An 18721-nucleotide genomic window follows, 5' to 3' on the forward strand; every position below is an offset into this window, starting at 1 on the left:
GAAAAATATAATTTGAAAACAAAATATATTTTATATGAAAAGCCAGTGTGTCTTACGTCTTGATTTGTTGTGCTGAGTTACGTCTAACCTTTGTATGCATGTTAATTCTTTGTGCGTCGGGAACGCTGTTATGACAAGCAATGACAGCTACAGAGAGAAAATGCACAGTCAAGGGGGAAATAACTCTGTCTTCTTAGCCGTTACTATAACGACCAGAAATTAAACAACTAGACGATCACTAAAAGACGGCTGCTTAGTTTTTGTTGCAGCGGGGAGCGTACTAATTACGATCGTTCCAGCCTAGGGGTCCTGGCTATATAACAATGTTGGGTTGGGGGGAAAACCAGCTCCCCATAAAAAAAATGGGGGGGGGGGTCCAAATGAAAAACAATTTTCTTATATGATGGTTTTCACTACATTGATCAAAACTGATTTGCTTTCTGGACATCCCTGGCGGGAAAGCGAGGAGCTGTGTTTTTGATGTTAGTTTCACTTTATTTATACTAAAAAGTCAAACAAACACGCGAAATAACGCAAATTTTTTAAAAGTTGATCAAAATAAATCTAGATGCGACACACGTTCGCAAATCGTAGATATTATCTAGAGGTATATACACAGTTCTAAAACATAGTACCCCAAGCAAAAGAGAAAAGCCAGAAAGCCGTTTAGTCTTAGAATGGAAACAATACTACATGAATCAGAAATGACTGTATAAAATATCCAAGAACACATACTGACTGAAACCTCACCTTGGATTCTCAAAAACCTAAAGTAATACTAAAATGAAATAAACTCCCAAAAATGAAAACTCACTCGAATACCGATCCAGAGAAAGCCTGTGATATCCTCCTGAAATACCCTGACCATTTACACATTTCACACTAGAGTGACATGTTCCACCACATCAAATAAAACAACCCTAAAAAAAAAAAACCTTCAGAAAGCTCTTTCGACTACTGAAACATGTGCCATCGACCTAACACTCAACATTTTAGAACAAAATAAACATGAAATTCCTAATACTCTCAGATTCACTAAGATAACTGAATAACAAAAAACACAAACCCTCTAATCATTAAACTCTTAAACAGAATTGACTCATTAAGAAATAATTATATGCTGGATCCCAAGTCACATTGGAATAAAAGGAAATGAAAGCACTGACTTAGCAGCCAAACTTTAGCCCCCAAATCAATCAACAATTTTATGCAAAATGGCAACAATAATGGAACAATAACACAAATAACAAATTATACCAAATTAAACCCATTCTGGAAGAATGGAAACCAACTACTAGAATAGTAAGAAAACAACAAGTTGTTATATCCAGAATTCATATTGGTCATACAAAACTCACACACTCCTACATACTGAGGCCCTGTCGGTGGGGCATTAGAATACACCGACTGCCCCCCTGCAGAGGGTAAAAGTCCCTCAATGGGGGTCCTGGATATGACCTTAAACTATATCCAGTGGTGAGGGCCCCAGCTTGTGGGCTTTGGGGAGTGTGGAGCCACCCTTTAATTACCATTGCTCCCAGGTCCACTCTGACCTGGAGTGGTAGTACCTGTTAGGGTCCCAACTATGGGTTAAATAGAAACCGACGTGAAAACAACAAATATATTCTAAAAATTTTCTTCCGAATCTTTGGATTCGGCATTAAATAACCCGAAAAGGGTTGATATGCCGTAAAACAACCAACCAACCAACCTACATACTGAAACAAGAGCAACAACCACGATGCCCATTCTGTCAGAAAACTAGCACTATCAAACACATGGAATGTAGAGCTGTTGATAATGCCAAAAATCAATACTTTAAATCCAACAATATGAAGAACATCTTCAAAAACAACTGACTGGATCAAATACTTTCCTTTTTGAAAGTAACAAGATTTTTTCAAAAATTAAAAATAAATTTTTTTTTTTTTCTTTACAAAACAACCCAACTAAACCCTATGAATAAATTAAAAAACAAAGACTTTTTTTCTAAACTACTGGATTTAGCATTAAATAACCCGAAAAGGGTTGATATGCCGTTAAACAAGTTCACTTATCGGACAATTCGTGTATATGCTGAAGTCGACTGCAGCTAGTACTGCCTTTGTATGTCCCTGATCCACTGGGAGGAGAGAGGAATTCAGCTACAAATCAAACTTCAGATATACAGAGCTGATTCTTCCCATCCTAAAGTATGCTTGTGCGACTTGAACTGTATATTTTATATAACCTGCTGCCATAAATCAAGTGACACATAGGTTTTAGCCCAATCAGCATACATCATGCTGCAACAGTGCCGAGTTTATTGGCCAAGTCATATATGTTGTACATTGGATTCAGTACTCTCAAGACGGCTCTTTTATGGTGAGCTAGTCAAAGGCAAAAGAACCATAGGACACCAGCTTGAACGTGTCCCTCTAACAGTTTAATTTATATTCCAACTTTTGAGAAAACAGATGTTCATCGTATACTGAATGCCACAAAAGTGTTACAAATACTTAATCTGCCTGTAGTGAGGAATGCAAGAGGAATCCTGCTATTTGCAAAACAGCACAGCCAGCACCTCTACTACAGAGTCAACCCACAGGTGCTCTATATGTGGGAGATACTTCAGAGCACTGGTTGAATTGACAGGCCATCTTCAGACCCACAAAACTACATGATTATGATTATCTTTGAAAGCACTGGATTAACAGCATCACCTCAAACCATTTTCTAACTTGGAAAAAAAAAAAAAAAATAGCACTCACAACTATCATACAGTTTTGACAACAAATAACATAATCGAGATATGCTGACCAATTTTAGCTAGCAGTCGCAGATGGAAACAGTACTTGGAGAAATTGCTAAACCATGTGCTATCATCACAGCCTTTTTATCACTTCTCTAATCTTATTGGTTAGTGTATTGGTTTATAATAATATATAGAGAATTGCATTAGGAATTAGATACTTTCTGGAACAATAGAATGATCCCACCCTTTTTTTTTTTAGCTACTTAAGCAAAAGGTGTAATATAAATCTTTCAATTTAGATTTGAGGTGAAAGTCTCTCCTAGGAATTTATCAAAACAAGGGCCTTGCTTAAGAAGAGGAACATCTGTTTCAACTGGAGCAAAATAAAGATCAAAGCATATGGTAGTGAAAGGAATAGGCTTTATGGTTTTAAAGATGTTAAAGTAACAAGATTTTTGGGGGGTTTTCTCACCAGGTTTTCCATATTGAAAGAATTCACAAGATTTGGATCAATGTTTTCTTAATATGCTGTTCTAGACCTGCATAGATGTTAACAAATCTCAGAATATAATTTTGAAGATCAGGAAAAGAGTTGTGCCGAGAATAGATCCTTGAAGCACCTTGGTGTTGTTACTATGTTTCAGACTTCTGCCTCTATAAGCAACTACTTTTCTAGATTTAAAAGGATTTGATAGTTGAGAAACATCACCAGATATTCCAGAGCTAACGAGTTTGTGAAGCAATCTTTTGTGCTTTTGGGTATTTTAAGAACTACTGCCCTAGAAACAAAACTCCTATTGAGATTCACTGATCGTAGGCGATATTAGTCAGCAGAGCATTTCATCTTGCAGGACAAAATCCATATTGTTTGTCACTAATTAGATTGCTTTTACTGAAGTAGTTAAAAATTTCATGATTTATTACAGATTCTATCAACTTACTAATGATACACAGCAGACTGATCACCTTAAAACAACATAAAATTATATTTGATTTTAAAATTATGAACTCTACATGCATAACACAAGATTTTATTAATGTTATTGAAAAAAGATTTTTTGATCAGATACACTTATATGTTTGTAAATTGCATCTGATGATAAAGATCCCCTCCCAATTTTGGAAGCTTGGATAATGTAGAGTTCTTGTTACTGTTAGTTTCAGGTCTTCTCTTAACTAGAATGATAATACAGGCCACAATCTGATTTATGTGTTGGTGGAATTCGTCCTTGCTGTTATATAAAACTGCATCTAATAATATACTTATACCCAATACACTTATAAATATTTAGGATGTTAAGATTTTGAAGGATATGCCCCCCCCCCCAAAAAAAAAATTAATATGCTGCAAGAGCAACTCAACAAGTTTTGGCATTTTTAACAAGTAAAGGGCTTTTCATTTCATTTGAATTTTATTTCTCTTTAGCTCTTCACATTTCTGCAGCAATGTTTGTAAAAAAATGTTTTCTCTTTAAAAGGACGAACTCATCGATCAAATCAAGTTAGTGCACCTGAATACATATTCCTCATCTCCGAATTAGCGGGAGAAAGGAGGTTTGCTTCCACAGTTGCCAAAAGGCTTGAAAGTCTGGTAAGTTTTTTTTCTTTTAGTTTTCAAAGTTCAAGTAGGCCCTGTTTCTGTAACTCAAGGTGCTCATTTCTACTTTTCAAACCAATGAAAAATAATTTTTTTTCACCCAAATGGATCATATTAGTTATTTTTGTTTTTCTTGTAGTTTGTACTTTTTAAATATAGCTATATTAAAATGAATTTTAAATAGGATCTTTTAAGACTTGTTTTAGTTTTCCCTTATTTTATTTTTGATTTCAATAAACATTCAATTAGTAAAAAAAAAAAATTCAATATGTATTCATCAAAATTACATAAAAGTGAGAAACAAGGAATTGAAATATCTCAAGTAAAGGTGAAAGTCACATATCCCTTTTTGCTTCTCCTTACATTGATTTTATTTAAGCTTGTTTTGATAAAAATAAACTATAACAGTGAAAGTGACTTTGTGTGTCTGTGTACATTTCTCTACACAATAACTGTCAATTTTCGGTCTACAGACTCGAAATTTGATATACAGGGTATTGAGATTTGGGAAAATCTTCGTAATCGGTTTTCGGCCAGAAATTTGGCTTTTAAGGAGAACTTTACCAAACTCCTCCACCAATTTTGGGTCTAAACACTTGAAATTTTAGATATAGGTTCCTTGGACATGGATCTAACTTAACTTGATTTGAGCCCAAAACAATAACTGTTAAAGGGCCATAATAGGGGTCAAAGTTTAAAAAAAAAAAAAAAATTCACCTCTGCGGTCTCTACCGAATTACTCAGACAATTTCTGGTCTAAACATTTGAAATTTTACATAAAAGGTAATCAGAGATAGGGCAATCTTTTTAATCGGTTTGGGTCGAAAATTTGAGCTACCAATATATAAATGTATGTTTGTTTGCATGTCTGCCTAAACCTTTCGACAGAGGCGATGGATTTTCACAAGATCAGTATTGTTTTGAAGCTCGACCCTTCAGACGACAAATACTGAAAAATTGGCTAAAAACATTTTCTTCGCCCTCAACTGGACCCTTTTCTATAGGGAGGGGTTGCTTTTTTCACTGGTATTTTCGAAAGTCATCCCCTCTTTTCGATTGTCTAGCCTTAATTTAAACGTACGTCACTTCCGGTTTGGCGGTGGTCATACTAGCAAAGATGTCAGGTTTTTTCTCGTTCTTTTCCTCCTTCGCGGTACGAGTTTGAGCCTGCCATCCTACTACCACTTTTTTTTTTTTCTCAACATACACCTCCAAACACCCGGGCAACGCCGGGCTGAAATGCTAGTTAATTTAAAAAGTTAAAATTACTGCAATAATTGTGTTTTTGTCACATTTTTACATAATTTTTTTTCAGTAAAAACGTTATATCTTTGTTCAAACACAAGATTGAGCAATGGAATTTGGCATATAAATGTACTTTGTGCAAGGTATCTGAATATGCTATTGAAAATCTCCAGAAATTGTTTCCAAGTAATTTGCAGTAAATGCATATAAGTATGTTGCAGTATCATAAAACTGCCATGTATCCATTAAAAAAATAAATAAAAAATTGCAGAACTCAAAGTTTAATTGTAACGCATTTTATGTACAAGAAACAAATCTAAATCTAAGGCTGTTTAAAAATAAATATATTGCAAGATTTCTTTGGTATTATTGTAGATTAACACCTTCTGCTAAATCACCTCTACCTACCTCTCCAAAATGTGATTCTTTTCACCCCTCCCCTGCTTTTTATTTTCTTTTCTTTTGCAATTACGCACTGAAAAACAGAATTTTTCTGGTGCTACCAGATCAGGCTGCCCTGTGGCTTCCTGAGACGAAATGCACCTACATTGACGTTTTTTTGTTTTCTGATCTTTTTTGTAAAACTTAATTATGTTCTGCTAAAACCAAAAACAAAAACAACAGCCTATCTCCCTCCCCTTTTTATTTTATTTTTTCCTACCTTACTCCCGGTCCTGGATATGACCTTAAACTACATCCGATGGTGAGGTCCGGCTTACGGGCTTGGAGAGTGTGGAGCCACCTCTTAATTGCCATTGCTCCCAGGTCCACCCTGACCTGGAGTGGTAGTACCTGTTAGGGTCCCAACTATGGGTTGAATAGAAACAGATTTTAAAAAGGAAAAGAAACAACAAAAAAAGAAAGAAAAAGAAAACAAATATATTCTATTAAATTATCTATTTATTTATTTTTTTGCCCTGTCGGTAGGGCATGAGAACAAACTGACTTCCCCCCTGCAGAGGGTAAAAATCCCTCAATGGGGCAACCAGTTAGCCGTGGGTTGCTACCCGTAAAGTCTTAGGACGTGATCCTGGTGATTGAGCGAACCTAAACCAGGATACATAGAAGTTTAGGCACCGCAACACATTACTTTGGCCCTTACTTCGATTAGACGGGCGGTCGGAGAGGCCCGATCCGACCAATCGGCCAGTCACGCCAAGCCCCACCATATATTGCCCATTCCAAAAACTCACTACTAATACAACACATCCCCCCCTCTCCCACAAATAACCCTACTCCCTAATATATGATGGAAAGCGGTGGCTGAGGGTCAATCGATTAGGTGTGAATATCGATGACGAGGCTGTAAACCCCTCAGGATTGCTACAGATCCCATAGCAATATCAAGAGAGAACAGATAATCATTATGATACCACCAAAGTCGGTTATATCATCATTGTATCCCTGTAGAGGCTGGGCGAATGGGTTTCCCCCCAGGCTCTTCCCAAATAGGACTCCGAGGTGGGTGGGGAACAAAGATGACGAAAAAAGAAAACAAAATATATGGCTTATTCCTCCCAAAAACCACCCAACCACCCAAAGAGAACCCACTCTGATGTCTCTGACATCAGTAGCTCTGACGAAGAGACAATAAAACCAAGGAACTCAACATTCGTAGTAATAGAATCAATGGAGGAAACTCCTTTGAGCAAACTATCACCTTTTAAAATTGAAAAAAATCTGAAAACTCTAAAACCAAAGTCGATTAAAAAAACAATTTAACGGCAGCCTACTAATAGAAACCCATAACGAAGAACAAACTAAAGAAATATTGAAACTAAAATTATTTGAAAACATCAAAGTCAAATGCTACAGACATCCAACCCTAAATACCTGCAAAGGAGTAGTGAAAAGCCACGAACTTGCACTTTGTCCCTTGGAGGAAATCAGGACAAACTTACAGAAACAGAATGTGTTAGATGTTCGCAGAGTTCAAATAAAAAAAATAGTGAGAAAATCGATACCAATACATATATACTAACTTTTGATTCCCTCACCATACCCAAAGAAGTGAAAGTTGGATATATGAAAATAAATGTAGAAATTTATATTCCAAACCCTCTCCAATGCTTCAAGTGCCAGAAGTTTGGACACCATCAAGATCGGTGCACACGATTACCAGTGTGTGGAAGATGTGGAGAAAGCGGCCCACACATTGACTGCAGAAAAGATTTCAAGTGTGCCAACTGCCTGGGAAACCATGGCGCTGGCTCTAGATATTGCGAAATATGGAAAAGAGAAAAAGAAGTGACCAAACTAAAACATATAAAAAATATATCCTACCCAGAGGCCAGGAAAATCATCGAAACTAAAACATATGCAGATGCAACTAAAAAAACTACTCCAATCAACAATCAAAATGGTCATATACATGTAACGGATACAACTGGCAAGAAAATTGATGTCCTAAGCAAACTAATAAAAGAAATGAAAGAACTATTAGAAGAAATGAGGAAAATGAATAGTGCAATGTCTGCAACCAATCCAAGGATAATATTAAGTAAAGACACTACTGAACCACAAAAAGAAACAAAACCACAAACCATTTCTACAAAAACAACCGAACAACCATCAAACACATCATAAGCCAGAAAAGAATCAAAAATCCCCCCAGACAAAAAAAAAAAAAAAAAAAAAAACAGGAAAAGAAAGATCCCGATCTATATCTCGAACAGGGACTCCGACAGAAAATAGATTTGAGGGATTGGAGACGATGGAAGTTGAACACAATTCCAAATGATGAACAAAATATTACAATGGAATATCAGAGGGATAAAAGCAAACCAAAATGAACTCACATTATTAATAACAAATATGAGCCCAGCACTTGTCTGTCTACAAGAGACCTTTCTGAAAGAAAATAATACCATCAACATAAAACACTACACATCTTACAACTACATAAATAAAGATACGGACAGAGCTTCTGGAGACAAATCAATACTCGTGAAGAATGAAGTCCCTCAAAGACAAATAAATATAAACACAAACTTGCAAGCAATTGCAGTTTCAGTGACTCTACATAGAACTATAACACTTTGCTCAATATACATCCCTCCAAAAGATACAATCAACGAAACTGAGATAACTCAATTAATAAAACAACTTCCTAAACCCTTTTTTCTACTAGGAGATCTCAACAGTCACAATGTAATATGGGGAAGTAAAGAAACAAATAAAAAAGGAAAAGAAATAGAAAACATAATAAATAAAAATAATCTATGCCTTCTTAATAATCAAAACTACACCTATATGTATCCAGCAACAGGTACTTTCACCGCCATTGACCTTACCTTATGTGATCCTTCCATATATATGGACTATGACTGGAAAGTACACAATGACACCTGTGGGAGTGATCATTTCCTAATCATCCTGGAAAGTCTAAGTACTAGCACTGAACAAAAAACACCCAAATGGAACCTACATAAAGCGGATTGGGAAGACTTCCAGGAACAGTGCAAAAACCAATTAATTATCGAAAAGAATGATGAAGATGACCATTTGAACTACTTCATTAAAACACTCACAAACATAGCAAATAATACCATACCGAAAACAACCAAAACCAACAATCAACAACAAACCTTGGTTCACAAAAGAATGCAGAAAAGCCATCAGAGCTCGACGAGCTGCCTTGAGAAAATTCGAAAAGTATCCAACAAGCGAAAATCTGGATTTCTTCAAAAACAACAGCGCAAAAGCCAGACGAATCATAAAGGAATCCAAAAGAACAACTTGGAGAAATTATATATCCAAAATTAATGTGAATACCAAGGCGAACATGATGAGGAAAATAGAAGGAAAGTGTAGTAGTACACCAATATCCCACATCTCTAAAGGCAACAAAATATACACCGATCAAAAAGACATTTCCAATAACCTGGCAGATAATTTATCAAAAATTTCATCATGTGGCAGACAGAGAAATTCCAAAAGATTAGAGAAAAGGAAGAGAAAAAGAAAATTCTATTTAAATCACAAAATACTGAAAAATACAACCAACCTCTTACCTTGCCTGAATTAAAAGAATTAAAAGAATCGCTAACCAAATCCTATGACACAGCTACAGGGCCCGATGAAATTCCATATGAAATCCTCAATGAAATACCTACTTGAAATTTTCAATATTATATGGTCCAGTGGAAACGTACCCGAGACCTGGAAAGAGGCCACAATAATACCAATCCCCAAATCTGAAAACTCAAACATCCAATCCCAATCAAGTAACGTCTCAGATCCATTGAATTTCAGGCCAATAGCTCTAACAAACTGCATTTGTTAGACCATGGAAAGGATTATAAACAAAAGACTAATCTGGTTCCTGGAAACAGAGAATCTTATTACAGAATTTCAAACAGGATTCAGGAAAAATCGAAGTTCAATAGACCACATAGTCAGACTTGAAACCTTCATCAGAGAAGCCTTTGTAAGGAAGGAACATTTAACAGCAGTGTTTTTTGACATGGAAAAAGCCTACGATACTGTGTGGAAGTACGGTGTTACAAGGGATCTGAAGGCGCTTGGACTAAAAGGCAGAATGCCAATTTTTATTGAAAATTTTTTAAAAAATAGACGCTTCAGAATAAAGGTTGGCACAGCTCCCTCGGACTTGAAAGAACAAGAGAATGGAGTACCTCAAGGGAGTATACTGTCAGTGACCCTGTTCAGTATCCGAATTAACAACATTGTAAAAAACCTTAACCCTGGGGTAGATTGTTCCCTATATGTGGATGACTTCCTAATATGCTGTAGATCTAGATATATATCTATAATAGAAAGGAAACTTCAATTGTGCTTAAACAAAGTAATGAGATGGACGGAAGAGAATGGATTTAGATTTTCCAAAAGAAAAACGAAATGCATGCATTTCTGCAAACTAAAGAACATACATAATGATCCTGTCCTAACCATGGAAGGAATGCCCATACCCGTTACTGACCAGTACAAATTCTTAGGGATTTTATTTGACGAAAAGTTAACATTCATCCCACACATAAACTATCTGAAAAAAAAATGTAACAAAGGTGTAAATCTTTTGAGAGCGGTAGCACATACCGATTGGGGTGCAGACAGGGAAACACTCCTTAAACTTTACAGAGCACTAGTCCGCTCAAAGCTAGACTACGGTTGTTTCATATATGGATCAACCCAAACATCATATATAAAAAGCCTAGACCCTATTCACCATACTGGCCTAAGATTGGCCCTAGGAGCATACAGAACTTCCCCCGTGAACAGCCTATACACGGAAGCACACGAACCCCCACTAGATCTAAGGCGAGAAAAGTTAGCCCTTCAATATTTACTGAAACTGAAGTCTTGCCCAAACAACCCTGCATACCAATGTACCTTCTATCCTAAATATGAAGAACTCTTTAACATGAGAAGAAAAACTATCAAAACTTTCGGGCTCCGAATGAAGGAAAGCATTGAAGAATCGAAAATTCCAATCTCCAGCATTCACAACTTCATACTGCCTAAAACACCCCCATGGACCATGAAACAAGTAGAAATAAAACTGAACCTAAACAAAAAGTCCAAATCTACCACAAACTCTATTGAATACCACGACTAACTTCAACATTTAAAATTACAATATTCAGACTACACCTTTATCTACACAGACGGGTCTAAAAGCAACAATCACACTGGATGTGCAGCAACGTACCATAAAACCACAATGAAGAGAAATCTTCAAAATGAAGCATCTATATTCACTGCAGAGACTATAGCTATCGATCTAGCACTCAACATAATTTCAGAGGAAACCACCAAAACCTTCATCATTCTCACAGATTCTCTATCAGTCCTATTATCTATACAAAATCAAAAACAAGAAAACCCACTAACAACAAAATTAATAGAAAAAATCAATATCCTTTCAACTACTAAAAACATTATTCTTGTCTGGATCCCCAGCCATGTGGGGATCAAAGGCAATGACAGGGCAGATATAGCTGCAAAAAGATCTTCTCACCTTCCAACTGACAATTTTAAGATTCCACATACTGATCTTAGACCCCAGATAAAAGCATACATACAGGAAAAATGGCAACTGCGGTGGAGTCAGCAAGAGGGCAACAAATTATACTCAATCAAACCTGAACTTAAGGAACGATGTCCGGACATCAAGAGATCACGCCGAGAAGATGTGATACTGACTCGGCTGCGCATAGGACACACCAACTTTACTCATTCTTATATACTAAATGGAGAATCGGCGCCAGAGTGCATCCCATGCCAGGAGACACTCACAGTAAAACATATCCTAGTTGGGTGTGATGACCTTGCCCCAACTAGAAAATTATATTATACAGAAAGCAATATGGAAGACCTTTTTGAAAAGGTCAACTCAGCAAATATTCTAGCATACCTAAGGAAAGTAAATTTATATAAGAAAATTTAAGGAAATTTAAAGTCACCCAAATATACACATCCATGTATAAATACAACATTTAATTTCTTAGTTCAATTTTATAAAAAAGGGAGGAAAGGCTGAAAAAGTCGTCTCCCCCCCCCCCCCCCCAAATAAAAAAAAGTTTAAAAAAAAAAAAAAAAAAGACTCCGGCATTAAATGACCACATAGGTTGATATGCCGTAAAACCAATCAATCAATCAACAGAATTAAAAAATTTTATATTTAGCATTCGGACTTAGGATTAGTAGTAGGGTTGAATAAAAAAAAATTTTACGTGAGATTTGTCACTCATATTTAAAGTATGACAGGTTCAAGAGACACTTCTCCAGACCTAGATTTAGTGATAGCGTAATTGTGTGTGTGTGTGTGTGTGTGTGTGTGTGTGTATATTTACGTATGTATGTGTATATATGTGTGTATATATATATATATATATATATATATATATATATACCTACATATTAGTGTTGAGACAATTGAACCTCCTGAGGTATCAGAATCAGAAAAATTTGTCTATTTTCCAATGCCAAAAACGATTCTTTGAATCATTTTTTTTTTTTTTTTTGAAAAATCTTCCACTGCTGGTTATAATAATGAAATAAATAATTTATTGATTTAAAATTCCAGTAAAACTAAAATCTATTGATCACCTACCCCCCTCACAAATGTGTTTTTACGTTTAAGAAAATATATGCACATTTAAGTGGTGTTTTTATGGTAATTGGGACAAAGTAACCATTTTATAGTTAAATGTTTAGATATATATATAATCAGAATCAGGAATTTAGTACGGAATTGGTAAAAAAAATATTGGAATTGTTCCATCACTAATATCCAAAAAAAAAAATCAATAAAACAGCTCCAAAAAGCAAGAATAGTCAGGAAATGGGGGTTAATTATACATTAAATTTATGTGAAAATGATCCCTTCTTTACACTAAATTCTAGATTATCATTATTTTTCCTTTTTATTTATCCACCAATTTTTTTTTAGGGTATTCACACAAAATTGCCTAAAATCTTTAGTTTTTTTTATTGGCAACTATATTTATTACTGAAGTTCAAAAAGTTAAATATATTTGAAAACTATTATTTATTGAAAGAAATTTTGTAGAAAAATCGCAAACAGCATTAATTTTAAACAAAAAAAATTTTTCTTGCTTTCGTAAACATACTTCATCAAACTTGTTTATTTCAAATAAAGCCAACAACAGCTATTGCTGCTTAGGTTGTAATTATTATCCATACTTTGTTTTTTGCTAAAAACTTGTTACAGTTTGGATTGGGGGAGGGGGTATTTTAAAACATTTTATACCAAAAGAAATCTATACGAAATTATAATTTTAATGCATAAAAATAATGAAAATGTTAATTTACTCATTACTTGGGGTACAAAAAATATTTAGAAAAAGTATTCAAAACACATGTTAAAGTTGTTTGTTTTTTAAGACAACAAAAAAAAAAAAAAAACAGACAAATTTATTTTGTACCCTGATAATAAGTCAAATTGATGTTTTTTTTTGTTTTTTTAATTGTTTTCCAAATTTATGGCAAAATTCCTCATAGGAAAGTTGTACCAAGTTTCAAAATACAGCAGAGATCCAAAACAAAACAAAAAAACTGACTCAAAATAACCATTTTACAGCATTGACATTTTTATAATTACTTTCCTAAAAACTTTGCAAATATATCATGTAGAGTATTTAAGTATATGAAAGGATATTCATTTCCAAACAAAATGGGGGTATTTTGAGTGCTTTGGTTTCTTAAATGTAACTATTTTAGTAGAACTACCTTGAAATCTCCAAAGCATTTTTATAGTAAGTGGGTATTACTAATCTGTACAGTGTGCGGGGAACTCTCAAACTCATTGTGGTTCTAGTTGGCCTCTATATTGAGAAAACAAGACTTTGAGGATTCTTTCAGCTTCGGGGGGGGGGGATGGTCAAATGGAACAAGTATAGCTCAATAGGAAGGTTGTTTTAATGTGGAATTGTAAAACAGGTGCACTGTTTTGATAAAGAAAAGCATGGAGAATAATGCAATAGTTGCAAGCTTGCACATGTTTTGCTGATTATTTTAGTGAATGAAAAATAGATTTATTAATTAAAATTCAGATAAACTAAAACATTTTAACAGATTATCACTGAATATCAGTTCTTTGCAATATTTATACTACCGTAGAGTAATATGAATTTTCATCAAATTTTAAAAATATCTTGAGATTTATTTCTGTTTTTAATTGAATAACAAAAATAAATTGGAGAAGAAATAGAAATTGGAAATTATTTTACATTACATTAGAGAAATTATCTACCACTTTGTAAAATTTTTATTTAAAAAGTTGGTCCTAAATTATTTTTCTGAAGAATTTAAAAAAAAAAAAAAAAAAAAAAAAATTACATAAAACTCAGGAAATTCAGTATGATCTAAATTTTTTAACATACAAACTTATGTAAACATTGGACAAGTAACAATTTTAATTTAAGTGTAAAAAAAACTAAATTATGTTGTCTAAGGTTTTCAATTTTATATTTCAGAAACTTGTTTGTAAATCGCTACCATTATGATGACTCATGATTTGCGCACTAACTTGGGGTCAATGCAATGCATGTTGCTATGTTCTCTTCATGTAAATTCCCAAACCTTAAGCATGATTAGTTGTATCACAACTTTTGAAGGTTGAATGTTAAGATTACCTCACTTTAAAAAATATTTTAATGGTGGTTTTAATTGAAATTTGGAATGAGGGTTTAATTATTAGAAACAACCTCCCTAATGAAATTGTGTCCGAGATGGGTGTATTATGACTGATCACCTGAATTCTTAAATACAGGGCATACTGATGAGGTTTTCCAGGGTGTTGGGAAGAAATTCTCCTTAAGATAACTCTTAAACAGCTTTGTAAGTATAGGAGTTCTGGTTGAAGCTTTTTCAACACTATAATTGGAATGCCAACAGGGCCAGTTGCTTTACTGGAATCAAGGTTTTTGATTAGCTTGGCAGCATCATACAGGAGGAAATATGAGGGTTTGACAGCTTTCGTCACATAGAGTAGAATTAGCTACAAAGTCTTGACAAAGAGTTTAGCTTTGTCTGATGCTGACAAGATTATCTCATGTCCATCGATGATTGTTGGGATAGAGCACACGCTTTTTTTTTTTTTTTTTTTTTGTAGGACCCTGATTGCTATTTGCCAAAACTGGTGAGAACCAAGTCGCTGCTCAGCTACTTTGGACTTCAGAATTTTTTGGAGGGTATGAAGTGGTCTATATCTACAATTAACTATTCCATCAGGTTTGATACCATAGAGGATACATTATTTTTAAACATGGAACGCAGAGGTAGATCTGATAAAAAAAAAAAAGTATGGAAGCTATCCCAGTCGTTCAAAGGGTATCAATATACTGTACAAAGGAGAGGTACGTCTGAGGACTTATTACATTTGGTTTTTATCTTAACTGATACAACAGGGTGGTAAGAAGATGCCAATGGAGACAGAACAGAAGATGAACATAGCTCCGGGCAAGTTGTAAGAAAAAAGTCTAGGAGTCTTGCATACTGACCATCAGTGTCAGGCACACGGGTAGGTTCATGAACAATCTGAGTGAGGACATAAGTAATGGAGAAATCGTGACAGAACCTCCCTTCATCATCTGTCTTATTTGAGTGAACCATTTCACATTGTGGACATTATAGTCTCCACAAACATGAATGTTAGCTGAAGGATGAGCAGACAGGATGTGATTAATTTTCTCAGATATGCTCTTAAAGATAGTAACTCCGCTATTGTGTTGATGATAGAAGACAAATATTATATTTCATCAAAAAAAAGTTTATTTTATTTTGATAGAATAATTTATTTTTTGTTTTTTATTTAATTATTTATTAAATATAGACAACACATTAATTCCTTGATAAACAAATTGTTGAAATTTTGAATGTACTTACATACTTTTTTTTTTTAAAACTTTTATCAAAGAGAAATATTGAATGCAGTGTTGATAAAAAAAGAAGTGCTTTCTTTTTTTATTTTACTTGTTATTGCTATTACACTCGCTAGATGATCTCATTTGGAATAGCAAGAGGATTGCTGTTTGTGTGATTGAGCCTGTTGCTAGTAGTACACTGAAAGAAAGCAATGCTATGTTTTTGTATGGTGATATTTTTCTTTATTCCTCCCTTTATTTCTTATAGCTGTCCATTCATATCTTCTTCATAAGGACTCACATTTTTTTCTACTTTCATACTGCCTCATAATACAAGCACAAATATTTCATGTTTGAAATGATTTATTTTTTCTAGGGAGCCTTGACTCATGGTGACCGAAGAGCAACTGAAACAAGAGATTTAAGCAGATTTAATTTTGATAACAAGGTATAAAATTTTTTATTTTCTATAAAACCACCATCAAAGTAAATATACACTTCTCATCTTGTTGATTATTTTGACATTTAATAATAGAATTTATCAGAAAGTCAAAATTGATGATAAAAGCCTAACATCAGAAGCAGATTGGTGAAGGATGACTCATGAGAAATGTTAACATTTAAAATATTTTTTTTTTTTTTTTGATGAATTATTGTTATACCGGCCTTTGTATGCATAAGGGAAATTACACCGGTTCTCACTATATATATATATATATATATATAGTACAAGTAATGTCTACACCGGCGAGAAGGAACGACAGTACTCCACTGCCTAGCTGAGCGCTAGTCAGTTATACCCGTATTCCCACCTTTGTACCTGTGACACTTTGTTAAATCAACCTCGACTTGATTTTCTTCTTTTACTATTGTTACAACACAATTATGAAAGGTTGATTTAATTCTGTTTTTGAGCCATGTCAGTATTAAGTGAATTGAATGAGAGTGCTGCAAATTCAGCTTCACAAATAGAAAGTGCTATAATTTACTGCTTCTTAGATTTTCAGGAAATAATGGGCCTGTCTTTTGATAGTCTGAAACAGTATCCAGTTATACTTTTTCGATTGTCATTGTTTCCCCAATTTGAATCTAAAAATCATTCTTAACTTAGAGGATTTATAGATTTTCTAAATAAATAGATTGTTCCTTAGTCCCTTTTAGCCCTGTTTAAATCCCTCATTGTCAATCTTGCTAATTTTTGTGATATATATTACTGTCTAACATATCTGGCCTTGTGGCTACCATTAAATATGATTCCCTATGATCTCTCAATATAATTTAGTTAATTATTTCAGATTCCAAGTTCATATTTTATATCATTTTTAGCTGGTGTAGCGCGTTCTTTGCAGTCTTGCATTCCAAATTTTAATAGGATTTTGTCAATGTACCATGATGTATTCATCTTAATTCCTTTTTCTTTTGAGTAAATTTTATGCCCAGAAACCTTGATATCCGACCAAAATCGGCCATTTTGAATTTTGTATTTAGGCCATTCATAACATCTATTAACATTTTGTCACAATTCGATGCAACAAAAATGTCATCAACTCACAAGACTAAAATTAGGAATTCATTGCTTAAATTTTAAGTGTACAAATATGGATCCACTTGGCATTGTTTGAATTGTTCAATTAAGTAATTATGAAATTGGGGTTTGCATAGACTTGAAAAGTCCTTGAAATTTGACTTTTGCCTTGAAAAGGACTTATTTCTATTATTTCTTTGAAAATATAGAAAATTTCTTTAAAAACCTTGAAAATTGTATTTATGTTCAGTAAATATTTTGTGTCAAAATATTAAAAAATAAAATCGAAATAAATACTATTAAATTATTTTTCAAGTATTAATAAAAATACCATTAAAATATTTTTTAGATATTGAAAATAAAATCAAAATATATCGTTTCGAAATTGCATAGTAGTTTTGTGTATACAAGAGTTACATTGGGTAGCTTTGTGATAAGGGATGTAACTTCCTTTTTTTTTTTTTTTTTTTTTTTTTTTTAGCCTAGTTTTCAGTTATCACAATTTTTTTTTTTTTTTTTGGGGGGGGGGTCTCTATTTGTTTCTTTCACTTATAATTAATTGAAGGAGGGAGTAGTGGCAGTCGCCAGAAATAAAAATGACCAATGTTAATGAAAACCTAAGAATAAGCAAATTAAAAAAAAAAACAAAAAAAAACGAACGTTACGTGAAAAATATGCTTCAATATTTAAATCGAAAAAAAAAAAGACATCTCACACCACGATTCGAACCCAAAACGTTTAGATAATGATCCAACGCTCTAACCAACTGAGGTAACACGACGTACATGAAATTTAGTCAGTTCTTCAACTATTTAAACTAAATCAGGTCATGACGTCATCTGACGCATGCGTAGAACCGATCTCGTCATGAGAGGAATGCCGAATATTCTGCATTTGTATAAGTGCAGCTATCTAATACAATCCCGGGCGACGCCAAGTATTCGTCTATTCTGTATTTGTACCTATATCATTTAATCCCAGGTGATGCCAGGTATTCTATTAGTATTTATCTGCACCTGCATTATTAAATCCTCTATATTTCCACCTATCTCATTCAATACAGGGCGATGCAGGGTAGTCTGCTAGTATATATTTCCACCTATCTCATCCAATCCCAAGCAACGCCAGGTATTTTGCTAATATATATTCTAACCTATTTCATTCGATCTCGGGCAACGCCGGATGTTCTGCTAGTACATATCTCAATCAATCCAATGAAATCCTGGGCGACGCAAGGTATTCTGTTAGTATATATTTCAATCAATCTAATT

General features: G+C 34.1%; 1 protein-coding gene across 2 annotated transcripts in view; it reads left to right on the plus strand.

Annotated features, from left to right (window-relative positions):
- LOC145295939 (protein strawberry notch homolog 1-like) overlaps positions 1-18721 on the plus strand; it is a 329531-nt gene that overhangs the window by 228526 nt on the left and 82284 nt on the right. For both annotated transcript variants that reach the window (XM_080141823.1, XM_080141832.1), the window contains exons 21-22: positions 4213-4325; positions 16302-16373. In XM_080141823.1, the coding sequence (XP_079997949.1) occupies positions 4213-4325; positions 16302-16373 (185 nt within the window). The remainder of the gene's footprint in view (positions 1-4212; positions 4326-16301; positions 16374-18721) is intronic.

Source organism: Euprymna scolopes, chromosome 2 (genome assembly GCF_053919585.1).
Source record: "Euprymna scolopes isolate OS-2025 chromosome 2, ASM5391958v1, whole genome shotgun sequence".
Classification (NCBI taxonomy): Eukaryota; Metazoa; Mollusca; class Cephalopoda; order Sepiida; family Sepiolidae; genus Euprymna; species Euprymna scolopes.